The sequence below is a fragment of the Girardinichthys multiradiatus genome, chromosome 13, assembly GCF_021462225.1.
Source record: "Girardinichthys multiradiatus isolate DD_20200921_A chromosome 13, DD_fGirMul_XY1, whole genome shotgun sequence".
In the NCBI taxonomy this organism is placed as follows: domain Eukaryota; kingdom Metazoa; phylum Chordata; class Actinopteri; order Cyprinodontiformes; family Goodeidae; genus Girardinichthys; species Girardinichthys multiradiatus.
The window spans coordinates 1,263,298-1,279,226 of NC_061806.1; the positions used below are offsets into that span (position 1 = coordinate 1,263,298).

General features: G+C 37.8%; 1 protein-coding gene across 5 annotated transcripts in view; it reads right to left on the reverse strand.

Moving 5' to 3' along the window:
• The window catches only part of LOC124878881 (receptor-type tyrosine-protein phosphatase U-like), a 334,335-nt gene that overhangs the window by 43,376 nt on the left and 275,030 nt on the right, over nt 1-15,929 (reverse strand). For 3 of the 5 annotated variants that reach the window (XM_047383057.1, XM_047383058.1, XM_047383054.1), the window contains 3 exons: nt 9,040-9,112; nt 8,009-8,085; nt 2,116-2,133 (listed from right to left, as the gene is read on the reverse strand). In XM_047383057.1, the coding sequence (XP_047239013.1) occupies nt 2,116-2,133; nt 8,009-8,085; nt 9,040-9,112 (168 nt within the window). The remainder of the gene's footprint in view (nt 1-2,115; nt 2,134-8,008; nt 8,086-9,039; nt 9,113-15,929) is intronic. The other 2 variants (XM_047383059.1, XM_047383055.1) reach the window with 1 other exon arrangement.

A 15,929-nucleotide genomic window follows, 5' to 3' on the forward strand; every position in this document is an offset into this window, starting at 1 on the left:
TGGGTACTTTCTGTTGTGGCAACAAAAAAAGAACCTGCACTAAGCAAGCACAATCACTTATACTGGCTTGTATGAAAAAAACCCATAGGAGACGTTTTGAATACCTTAAATATTGAGGAAAGATTTGTAACTTTGACAAAAAAGTTGAGCAAGAATTTAAGGTACTGCCTTAATACAAGAAGTAAAAACAGGGGCCTCAGATTGGGTGTTGCATTTGTTTTTTTACTAGTTTGACCTCTAAGATCTCATGTACATTTATCACATTTAGTTGGACCTATAACCAAAATGGTTAGATAAGACCAACAAAAAAATCCTATAGATTTCAGCACATTATGGAAGGAAGTCAGATCTTGGTGGACTATCTAACGCATTATTCCTTCTTTGTCATTAGATGAAATCTACATTTTGAGACCTAATTCAGATGTAGAGGCATTTGTTTATTATTACTACATATTGTCCAAGACATGCATGGACACACATACACACATAACCTAACCATTTCCAGTACATACCGAACCCTAAACCTAACCTAACCTAAACTCAATTCACACTTTACTCCTAAACCTAACCCCTAACCCAAAAACAACTTGAAAAAAATGAGGACAAGAAAAATGTCTTAACTTTCCAAAAATTACCTCGCTTTGTTGGTTAACAAAGAGAGGTCCTCTCTTTGCAGCAAATACAAGAACACACACAACAAAGATGTTTTTGTAGTTAACTAGCTCTGGTCTGCTGTCACTAGTTCAAATAGAAATAGATTTACATTATTTAAAATGCTTAGACTGGTTGGTTACTGATGCTAACAGACATTATGTGCAAATTTCAAAAATCTTTTCACAAAAAGACAGGATTTCATCCAGTTATCCATCCATCCATAGTTTTACAGTTGTCTGAGATCTGACTGTGGGGGCAACCTTTTGAGGAGGGGTTATCCCTAGGGATGGGTACTGAATTCAACCGAATTCCGCCGGTACTACCAAGTACCGATTCATGTAAAATCAAACGTTACAATGTTTCGGTACCTAAACGCATCATTGTGACACTGAGGGAGTGGAGCAGTGGTGATTTCCATGCCAGACATGAATACAGCATTGCACGCACAAGAGCATAATGACATCAGTAGGTGCTGCTACGGTCAACAAAGCAAGTCTGATAGAAATCACTGGAAAGTATGGCTCCACTTTTCAAAATGAGATGCAGATTACGCTCGCCGCAATATTTGTGACGAGAAGTGCAAGGCCAGCGGCGGGAATACTTCTCATCTAAGGAAGCACCTGGTTAAGCACCAGATTTTTCTCAAGGCTGAAGAGACACAATTTTTGTCGGCCTCAGATCTACGGCTACAACTCCTGCATTTGACACCATTAGCACGCCTGCATCTGTTAGCGACTCTTCGTCTGCAGCCAGAAACATGAGAGAAGAAATGTTTGAAACAACAGAGATGTTACACTACAAACTGCTGTTTGTTGTTTTGATATATTCATTAAAGTTTATATATTGAGAAATAAATATGTTAAATTTAAACATTTAAAACATTTTATTATTAAACAAATTAACATTTGTTACCACATAAACACACACAAAAGTGCCGAAAACTAGTAGTGTTGAGTACCAATACCGATTCCCAGGTACCGGGCATTGGTACCGTATCGGTCCAAATGTGAGGTGAAGGTACCTAGTTATCCCCACATATCTATCATATATTCTTAAATGTTTGATAGAGACTGGATCTAAAACTTGTAAAATCTTTTATTTTCAGTTTTTTTTATGTTCAGTGTTATTGAATTTTTTATAATGCCTTGCGTGACATATTGTATGTTTGAACATGAGCTTTGACTTGGCTTCAGATGTTTTCCTTTTATTACATATTTTCGGCTTTTTTACAGGAACTCTGGTTGAGCACTTTGCTATTAGTAAAATAAGGTAGAAAGACCACTCCAGTCACAGTGATATTAAAAAATGAATATTAAAGGTGAAAGGCTCAGAAGTTAAAACTAGACAAGGACAAGAAAATCTGCTGTTGCCAGGAAAGAAGCCATGGAGGGCTGGGATGCACAGAAAGGGGGAGCATGGGATGGAAGGGAAATGGAAAGAGAAGAGAAGCAAGGTACTTACTTCCCTGTTTATCCGAATCTAAGAGATGGCAAAAGGTTGAAAATCAGAGGGGCAGGAAACAGAGATAGAGAGAAGAAAGGTAGGGAGAAGACAAGAGCTAGTTATTGTGATTACATATTAGGAAAGAGGGTCATCAATTGTTACAGAGTAACATGCAGTAGCAACGACCTGTAAAGAGAATATTGTTGAGACTTAAAAGCCAACTTTGGTTTTAAAGAAAACAGTCCTTTTTTCTAATCCTGAAGTGCTTCATGCAGTGGCAGTGTTAGAGCTACTTTATATTTGTTTTGTCAAAAAACAGGAAGAGACAGAAATAAAAACGTAGCATGTTGAATGGCAGACCAAGCTTAAAACCTGACACCTGACTAAACTTTGAACCCCTCAGGTTTAAATTCAATTCAATTCATAAATACTTTCTTAATCCCAAGGGGATTTATAATGAAAGAAGAAATGTCATTGCATAAATTGTATTCAGTATCAATACCATGACCACTTTAAATGGTGACCTGAACTTGACTGCATTATTTAATGGCTGGGATTAATGGTGTGTGTGATTGACCTTATATATGAATCAGAATCAGAATCCGAAAAGCTTTATTGCCAAGTACGTTTTTGGACATACAAGGAATTTGTTTTGGCGTAAGATTGGCGTATGTGTGTATGATTGGGCTGAATATGCTTGTCTTTTGTATTTGTTTGTAAAGTTACTTTTTCTTTTGACCTGAAAAGAAGTGTTCTTAAAAGCATCTTTTTAAGAATTGTCTTATTGTCTACATTATTTCTTCTGTTTCATAAAAGATCATATTTCTTTCTTCAGAACTTTCATATACTAAAAACAGACTCACTAGCAAAACAAAAACTACACTACTCAATTACATCAAAAATATTACAAAATTATTTTTCTTAGCAAATCATTGTTAGCTGTGGCCATTTGAGTAGCCCTCTGGGGTCTGTTTGGTCCTGGGCTTCTGCTCTGATATGGTCCTCCATGGCAAATTAGCCTCAGGGAAGAGGTCAGGATTAAAATGAAGACGAGACCACAAAAAAGGTGAACCACTCTCATTTGGAATGGTTGTAGGCCAGGACATGGCTTGGAGGCAGTGGTGTGGGAGAGTTGCTACTTACGAGTCTTGCTAGTGACTGCCTACTGGTCAAAACCTTGCCTCCTGGGGCAGCCCAAAAAACAGGATGCCTCCTCAGTAAAAACCCACCACCTGTAGGGGATTCAAGATCAGGTGCAATGTTTGCCGGGTGGTAGGCAAGGGCAGAGGCCTGGTCATGCCAGTTCCATCAATATCTGTCTCTAAAGATATGCAATGTCACCTCACTGGCAGGAAAGAAGCCAGAGATGGTGTGTTAGGTTAAGTGATGCCAACTACTGTATATATAGTTGGCTTACCTTAACACACAGCTTGACCTCTGGATTCAACTCCTGGTGAGGAGCTGGACTGTCCAACTCCAGAGTTGTCTAGGGATGAAGAGGCAGATGTGAAGGTACTTGGATGCCTTGGGCTGTACACCATAAGTGAACCATAAGTGTACTTATTAGTATGCTACCTTAGGCCAAAGGTTGAATATTATTCTATTTACGTTGTTAGGATGAACTAGGAATATCTGGCACAGGACCTCGATCCCATCATGGGCAATTGAACTCACACCTCAAGGAGATTTCTACTCCTGTCAAAACAGAGGTTTGATACATGTATGAGCCTCCATTGTTGGGTGCTGCTTCCAAAGGCCATGACCTGAAGGTAATTGGTGCCTGCCTTGCCAGCAACCAAAGGATTAATTGGTGAACACTAGTGGTACGGGTGAAGAAGGAGGCCATTAGGGTTTTTTTTTTTCTGGAGACCCCTGAAACAGCAGACAGGTGATATAAAGCACTGTAGGCGCTGTGGTGTCAAAAGCAAATATTAAGGTGTGGGAGAAATATTTCATTATTCAGTCCTTTGGGATAAAATCTTTTTTGGCAAGGCAGACCTGGCAAATAGGCACAACAATGCAAAATGCTTGACAATGTAAATTTGACAATATGGAGAGGCTATGGAGTGGGTTTAATGCTGGCATTAAGAACATTCTGGTAAAATGTTAAAAGACTTAGAAAAAGAAAGAAGAATCCATGTGCAATGCCTCTTAGGGTATTTTTCCCCGCTAGCCTGTAACTCAGAAGTCAGAAGAAAAAACACATTTATTCAGTGTAATAAATGGATCACCGGGATTATTTTAACTTGGTTTTTTGGACTTCCATGTATAACTTTTGGAAAGCACTGCAGCATATCAAAATACATATTCCAATTGCAACCTTTGACTCAAAACACAAAATGTATTTATTTTGGAATTTTACAGTCATGTCCAAACGTTCTGGCCGTGAAACAAATGTTACATTTTGAGGGATTTTCTTTTCCTGCTTCTGTGTATATCCCAAAAAAAATTATTGAAAACATTTATTAAGTTTCATTCCGACTTTGAGTCATTATTTTCAGCGTTAACCCTCTTCTTCTTCACAGATTCTGCAGTTCCTGTTAACAGGTCACATATCTGTTTTATTATCACATTTGCCTTGTGAGACGGTGCCCAATCTCCTGGAAAATCCAGAGGTCATTTGCTCCAAACTGTTGGAAGAAGTCTTTTTTTCTTTTACCTCACTATTTATTCATGACAGTGTTCTTGAGCAGAACTATACATAAGCCCACTCCACTAGGAAAGGAATTCAGTGAGAATGTTTCTTTGTCAAAACACAGGGCTCATGGGATTTAGTCAAAGAAATTTCCAGATCACCCAAATGATGGAGTTATCAGACAAAATTACTTTGCAATAGTCCATCTTTGTACTTCCTACATATTTTCTATCCTTATTCTTTGCTGTCCTTCTTGTAATAAGGCTGTTATCCAAATATCACATGCCCTCACAATGGCCTGCAACCATTGTAGGTAGCTCTGCAGAGGTAGTACCAGGATTCTGTAGCTCACTATACGGAAACCAGTCATCCTGGAGCTTGTTGAGCACTCTTGGATATCCTAAAACTGTTTTTATTGCCAGTAAATCTCTAAATACAAAGTTTCAAATAATCCAGAACACTGTTCTTTCAGGTGTCGTATTCTAAGCAAAAGTTTCATTACATGTAGAGAGAGCAGTTGCAAAGCAATAATGGCTGCACACATTTCTTTGGTGGTAACAAAAGAAAACTGGTTCCAAACACAGCAATATTTTAACCATCAGTCTGAGTGACTTGGCTGGACTCTTTCACAGCTTTATCTGTATTGTGGTCACTACAGTGGACAGTAATCAAAAAGCCTTGTCCTTGTGTGTGGGTTGATGGTATATCTCAAAAAGCAATATTACGTGCCCATCTAAACAAATTAAGATGTAGGATACAGATAAGATGGAAAGACATTAACATCTTTCAATATGGAAAGGGTTACAGAGCCATCTCTTCCATCAATCAACAGTTAGTTCCAATATCCCAAAATGGACAAAACATGGAACAGTATGGCGCGGTATCAGTGCCAAAATAAGACTATTGCACACCCAGCGGTGGCTACTTCAATGTTGGAGGAGGCTATATCCATTCCGAAGCCAGCTACTGATTTGATTAATGTTAGGCTGGCGCTGAATGGCCGGCACTGGCAAATGAAAAGGAGAGTACTCACTTGCGTTAGCTTTGGAGAGGATGGCTAGTCACTAGCCGCTCAGTTACTGATGCCGGCCTATCATTAATCAGATCAGTAGCTGGCTTCAGAATGGATATAGCCTCCTGCAACAAAGAATTAGCCACCGCTGTGTGCACAATATTCTTAATTCTGGCACTAATACTGCGCCATAGAACTGAGGCAAGCCCTCTCGAGATTATCCGGCCAACCAAAAATAGTCACACATGGACAAAACATCTAGAAGGTCACAAAAAAAAAAAACATATAAAGCACGGCAGGTGTCATATGCGTGTGATAGTCTAGGGTTGTTTTATGTCTTCAGAACCTGGACGACTTGCTATAATTGATGGAATCATAAAATCTACAAAAATCTCTAGAATCTTGAAGGTCAATGCATAGACATCACTTTGAGACCTTAAGCTCAACTTAAATTATGCAGCATGACAAAGATCCAGCGGGTCCACCTCTAAATGGCTCACAAAAAAGATTTTGGAGTGGGCCAGTCTGGACTTAAATCTAATTAAGATGCTGTGACATAAATTTAACAGGTTGTTCATGCAGAAAAAACCCCTCCAATGTGGCTGAATAAAAAAACAAAAACAAATAGGAGTGAACCTAAATTCTTCCACAGCGATGTAGAAAACCCCTTCTGTCTCTGGCACAGCCAGTTATTAGGTTTAAAAGGCAACAATCTGTCCATTCAAGACATCTAGCACCACTGGCTATATTTTTGTTAACATTTTTACCAGTATAATATTGTTCTGGAAAAACATTTAACAACAGCAATTGTTTTCAGAAAAAAAAGACTGTTATTAGAGTGTAACTTGCAATTTTTTTTAACAAAAACTATATTCTTTGGAAGATTAGTTCAACTGACTAAGTTACAGTTGGCATCTTTGTTTAGGAAAGTCTAAAGTGCATTACTTGAAATAGTTGCTGAGGAAGATAAGAATAATGAAAAGTAGCTGAACATAACGTTGAGGATTTTCAACTAATAGAGCTCAAGAAAAAAGGAAATATGAGATGTGTTGAAACTCAAAAGGACCTGTTTCAGTATAAGGTTAGTTTGAGTGATGTTATAATTCATGCTAATTCATGCAAGGACTGGTATGCAAAATACATTTCTCTCACCAGCAGAACATTTGGCCATGACTGTGCATAAATTCCACTTAGAGAAAATTTTAAATCATGTTTATCATTTACTAGAGCTTAAGTTGACTATTGTGAATAAATGTGGTGCTGGAGATGACCTAACTTTGCTTTGATATTACTTATTTGGAAAAACCTCCTGACTGGTTGGCTCCGCTGGCTCCCAATTTTATTTCCTACACCCCATCAAGGTGACTTTCTTCTCATTCTCAGCACAACAAAACAACCTGCCAGTGAATGCTTTGCATCACGCCTGTGTTTCATTAGTCAACACATTTTCTCACAGAAATGTCTTGTTACCTTTGGTTATGAATGAGTGGAGAAGACGGCGTACCAGTGTATTCCAGCCTTGCTCTCTCTGTGCATAAATTGGAACCGTTTGGCAGCAGTAATGTATGGTGCTGTTGATGGCCAATTAATTACATAAAGATCCTTAAAGCTTTCATTCTAATGGAGCATTTACAGAGCACTTAAGGGGATAAAGTGGCCACACTAAACACAGTGGGATTTCCCTGGCATCTTCTGCCTACTTTCCATTTTCTTCCATTTGACAAACAATTACAAAACAGCATTAAGTGATAAAAAAAACTGCTAATAATTCAGCACCCTCAGTCAGAAACAGGGGGAACAATATTGAGTTGCTTTCAAGTTTTCAGATAGTTTTGGTCATGCAAAGGTTTCAGATTGGATCTATTGAGAGTGCAACCTGCTGCTGGCACTGAAGAGGCTGTTTGAGACACTTGCTTCAGCTGAGCTGTAGGTGAGATCACGGTATCTCAAAGCAGATGAAAGCCTCAGCGGAGCTGTACTCAGGCCTTTTGCAAAAGCATTAAGGTGAGTCATGAGACCTGCAGGCTCCTGTAGGATGTTTAGACTTTCTGTGATAAAATCTGACCAAAAAGCCCACATATACTGGCACACAGAAATATACTGCTATGTTGTGGGTGTAGCCATTATGGGATGGTTGAGACTAACAGCATGTGGAGGTGTTTGGTGACCGGTAAAGCAGTAGGTGAACGCCAACAAAGTAAAATCAGAGATAAAGAAGGAGGGGATAAAGCTGGAGAAACATTAAAACTTAAAATTCTTCTTACGTCTATGTAGTTTGCATTGACATAATCCGAGCTGGGGTCTGCCAGCAGAGAGTGGAGCTTGACTCGATGACGATCAGCTAGAATGAAGAAAAACAGTCAACACCAAATGCAAATATTAGTTTTTTATTTTAAATTAAGTGTGTATTTTTATATGTCTTTCTAGTTAATTCAGCCATATATAATTCTTCACTATAGTTCCACATTTGCATCCAGTTATATTCAGACCATATAGAAACACCTTTACTACTCTTGGTGCTCCAGATGTTGGTTGGTCAAACTGTTTGCTGTTGTTCAACATGATCTAATTTCTCTTTACTGTGACTTTTTTCAATTTTTCTGAATTGTAAGCACATTAAAATTGTCTACAGCTGCTGGTACTTAATGTTTGGAAATTCTTTTGTGCTTCACATGGTTCTTCTCTGTGTGTGTAACCTGTGTCTATTGCTTGCACTAAGCCAGATTCTGCTGGATGTTTCTTCCAGTTAAAAAGATAGTCGGGTCTTTGTGCTGTTAAAACATCCAAGGCCAGAATGAAGGCTTACTGGAAACATAAAAAACCTAATGCAATTAATGGTACACTGTCGCCACATGTTCGTTCAAAAGGAGTAAGCGAAACGTGGCTGGGTTTCCCTAAATATATAATATTAGCTTAGTAAGCTGAACTTGACCGCATTTTTGAACATTTTAAGGCCTCACAGAATCCCCGAAGTAAATTAAAAAAAGATTTTAGGGCAGACTTTAGTGCACATCCATTATGAATGGCAAAAACCATTAAAGAAATTAATGAATAATCAACCCAAAAGCAGTAGTCAAATCATACATGTTCATTATGCAATCAATTCTATTTATTCAAACCTGAATGAAACCTCTTTTATTTCCATTTTCAGCAAAGGCTTCTCTACAAAGAGTGAACTTGTAAATTATGAACCCCTGTTTTCTTTAAATGTTAATAATTTGAAGGTGAAATAGAGTCTGCCTCTGCCAGGGGCAGAGCTTCGTGAGCTTCTAGTCAATCGTGCAGAAATACTCACGGCTGAGCAGGTTGTCGTGTCGTCCTTTGGTCTTTTCTTTCTTTTTAGTAGCATCCCAGCCATCGAAAAAACTCTGCAAAATCAAAATTTAAAATTGAAATTACAGAGTGACAAAGGCCGTTAGTGTTGCTGCTAATACACTGTTGAACTTGCAAATTTTTTTTTCTTCCTCTCAGTGGAAGACACATTTTCTCTCTCTCCCTCCCTGCTGATCCCTGCTTTTGCTTTTGTCTGTATTTTTCTCAGAGCCTCGCTTTGCATGTCCTCCAAACTTGTAAATTATGGATTTGGTCAGCTGGTCTCTCAACGTAATTTATCAAATTTTTTCAACGGGAAGACAGGGTAAAGGAGAATCCTCTTGTCCAGACGGGACGTCCATTCTCTGGATACACAATGAATTCTTGGCAGCAGTGGAAGATTGTGTTCCTGACTACGATGTCGGTCGCGGACGTAGAAAATGTGTACATATATGAACGTTTGATAACAGAATTTCTGCTTTTTGGAGTTGATGGTTACCTGGCTTATCGAGTGATTCGCAAAACGTGGGCGGCTGTTCAAAGCATTCCAAAGCTTCCTGCGATGTTGGATGGAGTCTGTAGAGCGATCAACACTCAGACTGAAATGTTAAGAGAGCAGAATCGCAAGCTGGACACGATTTTCGAACAGAATCGCAGCCTGGCTGCGGTTGGACTCAGAGGTTAAAGGGTATAATCTTGGAGAAGTTGTACTGTAGAGATTTACGGAAAGTACCAGAAATGTGGCTATTTGGATTCACAATTGAAACATACCAGTAAAACTCTTAAGGTGGTTGGAAATTCACAACTGCCTGAACCACAACATTTTTTGTTTTTCTAAATCTGTCTCCCCAATATGTCCTTGGCAACTTCTGCTAACTGGCTATCGAAAATATCTCCTGGATGTTATATAAACACGACGCTCTTCCCCAGCGCTCCCCTACCAGCTGTGTGCTGATAGGACTATGCGGCCGATTGATAAAACGTCCACCTCTCTTCTCAAAGACAATGGCGCTTCTTTCAGTGTTGACAGTCTAATTCTTGCAAACACACTCAGACTTATATATATTCGCACCATCAAGATTCCACCGTACCCTTGCTGAATTTTTACTTATGTGTGTGTTGCTTACCCCTGCTGAGGTTTTTTGTACTACTTCAGACTCTATTCTGCTAAGAATAGAGTCTGAAGTATCTTCCTATCTTACTTTACCTAAATGTGTGATTTCATTACTTTTCATAGATTTTCAGATTTCTCAGAAGGATTACCAGCAAAAGCCAATTATTATTAGTAATTTGAAAATTTGACTACAGCTGTTTTTACACCAATGACCAGAGATTTTTAGATTTCTCAGAAGGATTCATAGATTTTTAGATTTCTTAGAAGGTTTGTATTCCAGCTATTTCATACCAGTGAAAGCCAAACATTATTAGTATTTAAAAAGTTTGGACCTACCAGTGACCCAGCTACTTTACTCAGACTTCAGTGAGTGCCCATGACTGTTACTATTTGAATGAACTGCCCCATACCAGCGACCTCAATGATTAATATTATCATTTGTCTTCTAGCACAGGATGAATTCCTTACCACAGAGGACTTAATGAGCTAATTACCTCTATTAGAAAGATTGGATTAGAACCAGCTCTTACCAGTAAACCCCCAAGGATTATTAATGTAATTTGATTTTTTTTTCTGTGTTTGATTTTCTGTATCATTGTAATGTTTTTCCTCATGTACAGCGCTTTGAGTGCCTTGTTGTTGCTTGACTTGATTTTCAGATGTGTGTCATGAAACACCCATCTGAGAAAAGGTTTTGGAACTGTGCCTTTAGTCACCTTATATTTTCTTTTGGCTTAGGTTTCAGAGGAAACAACTGATAAATGTAGCAACAAACTCAACATGATGTGTCCTTGGAGCACCTTGAAAGTCAGAAAAAGAAGGACTTTGCTAATGTATTCTCGAGTGTTACCCCAAGGTCTGATTAACTTCCGAATTAGAGCCTCTTGCCAAGTCATCAGCAGACATCTGCCACAACACATCATAGAGAGGCTAGGACTGCATTCGCCCTCATTCCACATGTAGAGACAAGCTCACTGGTTAAAGAACCCGTTGTTCTGTAACACAACGGTGGTAAACTGCAACCTTTGTGACAGATGTTTACAGTATACTGGCTTCTGATACATCTATAGAATCTGCAGCCACCGCCATATGAGTCATTAAAGTAAATTGATACTAAAACTGTAGGATGAACAGCACAAGATAAAACCAAAATGTTTAAAGCTTGGCACTTACATGGACATGATTTAGGCTGTGTCATATTCTTTTGCATTCAACCCTTTTATCTGATCTCCCTGCTTTATGGGTAAGAATATCTGCAGCACGCTGATACCCCTGAAGCAGGAGGTGCCTAACAAGAACAACCTGAGAACTGGATGAAGCAAGCTAATATGAGAAAAATACCAGAAGTCGACGTACACAGGTAATACTTCATCTTTTATTGTTTTACTAAACTTAAAAATCACATTTTCCAGTTAAACATACAAAAATAAGCTAGAATTGGCACTAAATGCAACAACAGAACAATGGAAATGTAATTTTGTTTTAGAATTGTTCTCTATCTTATAACAAATGTTTATATTGCGTATTGTGGGTATGGCGTATTACGCCACCTCTTGTTTTTGTTGTTGCACTCATGGATCTGTTTTGTGTTTCAGACTTAATGGACTTCATTTAAATTCTGTATATTGTGACATTTCTGAGTAGTGATGGGAAATTTTATTCTTTTTACTGACTCGATTAATTGTGAGTCACTCCCCAAGCTGACATGGGTTTTTGAGTCAGTGAGCCTGAGTGTAACACCTAAATTCCACCTAATACCGGTCCCCGCTGATTAAAACAACTAAAATCACTTATTTAAAACAGGAAAAGAATTTAGTCCCTATTTGTTTTCTTTCCGAATACTTAAAACCCCTTTTGTCCGTTGCTGCACTTTACATTTGGAAACTCTACGTGGTTCACACGTTTTTTTTCCCTGCTCTGTGTGTAAGATGTTTAGTTACTCCTCCACCTCCTTCAGTGATAATGGTACGTGTAATAACTGTAGTATTGTCGTACCTTTGGAGGCGAGGGTGTCGGAATTGGAGGCACGGACCTGTGCTGTTGAAAAACCAGGAGGAGTCAGAGCTGAACAAACACGCTGTGCTCCAACATGGCGGTCTCTTTCCATGCGGATCCCAGACAATCCCTAAATATTATCTTGCTAAACGTAATAACTAATTAAACACAATTAAGACCCATTTATCCAGAAAGGTTTGGTTCTCATTCAAAATAAAATCTCTTTAAATATTATTTTAATAAATAAAGGCAGCTAATTAAACACTTTGAGAATTAGTCATCCAGAAGGTTGGTTTTTATTCAGCAAATCATTCTTTAAAATATTATTTTATTAAAATAATGTTTTATTTGATCTTTCATTGTGAATTGTTGTTTAAAAGGTATACCAATTATTTCGTAATTGGTTCCAAGACTAACTTAACTTAATTTCCAGATTCTTCAAGATAATCCTTGGTTCTCAAACATAAACATTGCATGGTAATGTTGCATCACTCTTTTGGTCATAGTTTCAATCATCTTTAATCAACTTGTTTATATTGTACATAGTCCATTAGTCTTCATTATTCTTTAATTCTGCTTGGTAGTTTAGTTGGATTGTTTTAGCAAAGTAAAGAGTTTGTTGATTGAAATATGTTTGACTTTGAGTTGATTTCTTTTTGTTAATAAATTCTTGTATTTTAAAAAATGTGAATTCATTCAGTGTGTGTACAGAGTTTTGCCAGAGCTTGGCTCATCCCTTTAAATTTTGTCCTAATACCACTGCCTTATTTGGCTGGTATTCACAGGACAACCCTTAACAGACCGAAATATTATTTATTTATTATTTATTTAAAATATTAAAGTATTAATATTAAATAATATATTCATAATCACAACACTTAACCCTTCTCTCATTTAAATGTCTTAAATCAACTATAGAGCAAAATTCAATCTTCCTTTCTTTTCAACAATTCTTAAGAAAATAGTTGCTAATCAAATGTGTGAGCATTTATACAGCAATGACCTGTTTGAAGAGTTTCAGTCAGGTTTCAGAGCTCATCATAGCACTGAAACAGCTCTGCTGAAAGTCACTAATGATATTCTTATGGCCTCAGACAACAGACATGTCTATACTTGTTCTGTTAGGTCTCAGTGCTGCATTTGATATAGTCAATCACAATATTCTCTTACAAAGGCTGGAACATGCTGTAGGGATCAGAGAAACAGCACTCCAGGGTTACCTGTGGAGTACCACAGGGTTCAGTGCTTGGCCCAATTCTCTTTAGTATATGTATGCTTCCAATAGGTAAAATTAATAATACAGAAGTTGGTGTCTTTAGACCAAGATAAGATACTGCTTAGTCAGTCAATTTATGTGAATGGCATTAAATTGGCCTCGTGTAATAAAGTAAAGGACCTTGAGGGCATTTTTGACCAGGACATGTCATTTAAATCCCACATTAAATATGTTTCAAATGTACTTTCTAGTCCATGTATTTGATAAGGTGTCCCTAAAATGCAGTTAAAAGCCTTTAGTTGATCCACAATGCTACGGTAAGACTTCTGATTAAAATGAAAGAAAGATCATAGTTATCATACTTTAGCATCCCTTCCTGGTAAATTCAAAATAGAATTTGTAAGCATGTGAAAAATGCTTTTGCCTCATTTTCAGGATTTTATTTCCTTCAGCTCCTTAGAGGTGATGCAAAAAATCTCCTTGGTTTCTCCAAAAAGGAACACCTATGCTATATCTAGAATTAATATTTCATTATTTTGCTGTAGTTTTATGGAGATAGACAGAGATAAAAACACACCTAGACATTGTGGCATCTGAAGATTATTTTTATCTCACCATTTCACAATTTCCATGAATTTGTTTCATGTTTAAAAATGTACAGTCTACATTCATTCACACCCTTTACAATAGTAAATGGAAAAACCTTTATCTGCATTATGGCAATGAAACATTTCTTATTATTGCTGACAAGCCTTTTAGATGTTTCTGGTATTCGTGACCATTCATCATTTGCAAAGAACACTAAGTCTTTAGAGTTTTGTAGGCCTCCTTGCCATCACCTTAACTTTTAACCTATTTCAGAGATTCTCTGTCTCATTCAAGACCTGACTCTGGGTGGGATGCTCCTACATTTGAACAAAAACCAAACATTCATGGATAAAATGATTGAAATATGGAGCGAGACACATAGATTAACATAAAAAGATGTTGACAGAAAAATAGATAAATACATTAAGAATAGAGATGGGTTTATTATTATTAATACTAATAATTTTATAGTAATGTTCTGTTAAATATGTAGAAATTGATTAGAGTAACCAATTGCTATTTTGCTGTTAGTCAAAGAAACACAAACATCATGTCTTCGTTAAGTGTTTCTGTCGGTTGCTCCAATATAGAGCAAACTGGAAACATCCCACAAGAGATCATCATCACCCAGTCATCTGGCCATCACAATCTTCCCCCTGTCAAACTCTCAAATTGGAATGCTTGCCAATTTGATCTGTTTAACACACCGACTTTGTGAACACAATGCTTCCCTTTCTGTCTAATTTTGTCTACCCACTAATGGGCACAGTGATGGGGGGAATCAGTTAGTGGTCATAATCTTATGCCTCATGGGTGTATACTGTCTTGAATGTTTCCCAACAAATAGCAAAATCAACAACAATAACTGTGACTTGTGGCTTCAAAGTTATATATCCTGAATATCTTATTTTATCCAAATATTTGCTTGATTTACATGATAGCAAATCCAAAACTCCCTCTATGATGGCTGTCACTGAGAGTGACCATCAGTCACTTGCTAAAATTCCCAATTTTGCCCCAGAAGCACACTAAATACTGTATCCTCACCCACCAAGGGCCTGACTCCTTTGAAACAGGAGGCCTCGCCAGACATCTGATCAATGGCAGACCCTGCAGGCCCCGGTGGGAAATAAGGGTTATGAATCCTGACAGCAGAGTACACGCTGATCTCCTTCAGCTTGTTTATTTCTCCAGGCAATGGGAAGCTGGAGAGCCAAGTGAAAAAGCAACCCATATATTGATTTTGGTAGAGAGAAATTTGTTGTGCTCGCAGGGGACGGCTTAATGAATCAGAAAAGTGCATCTCACTTCCCTATAGGTGGAGGTGTGAAAAAGAGTTATCACAACTGTTTGATCTGGAGGGCCTTAAATAATAGAAAACAATAGGAGGTCCAATTAGTCTACACAGGACCACACAATGCAGAACATCAAAAACAAAATACTTCTAATTCAAATGATGGAAACTTCATTTTTCTGATTGTGCATAAATGAATAAAGAAGAGGTTGTCTGATTGTTTCTGCTTCTTTTTCTTTTGGGCTTTATAAGAATACAGTGAAGGATGATCCTGCCTGCAGGTTTGAGCTGCTTTGCCATTTAAATCAGATTGTTCTTGAGCATTCTGAGCTTATGCAACAGCCTGCAGGGTTCTACACAAGGTCTTCACCAGCAAACTGGCAAGCTGAACTCTTCAAGGACCCAGCATACTGTACTCCGTCTAAAAATGCTGAAACATGTTCACAAACAAAACAAACTGTTGCAACACTTGAGGCCAAACAAGGATTTTCTTCTTTTCTAGAACCAGGAAAAATCAGCTAAGACCATTAATACCACTGAGTAAAAACAATGCATAGTAAAAGTCTTCTTATGCCTTGAACTTTTTCACATTTTGTTACAACCATAGACCATGGTGCATTTTGATATGAACTTCTGTGATAGACTAATACAAAGTAGTGCATATCT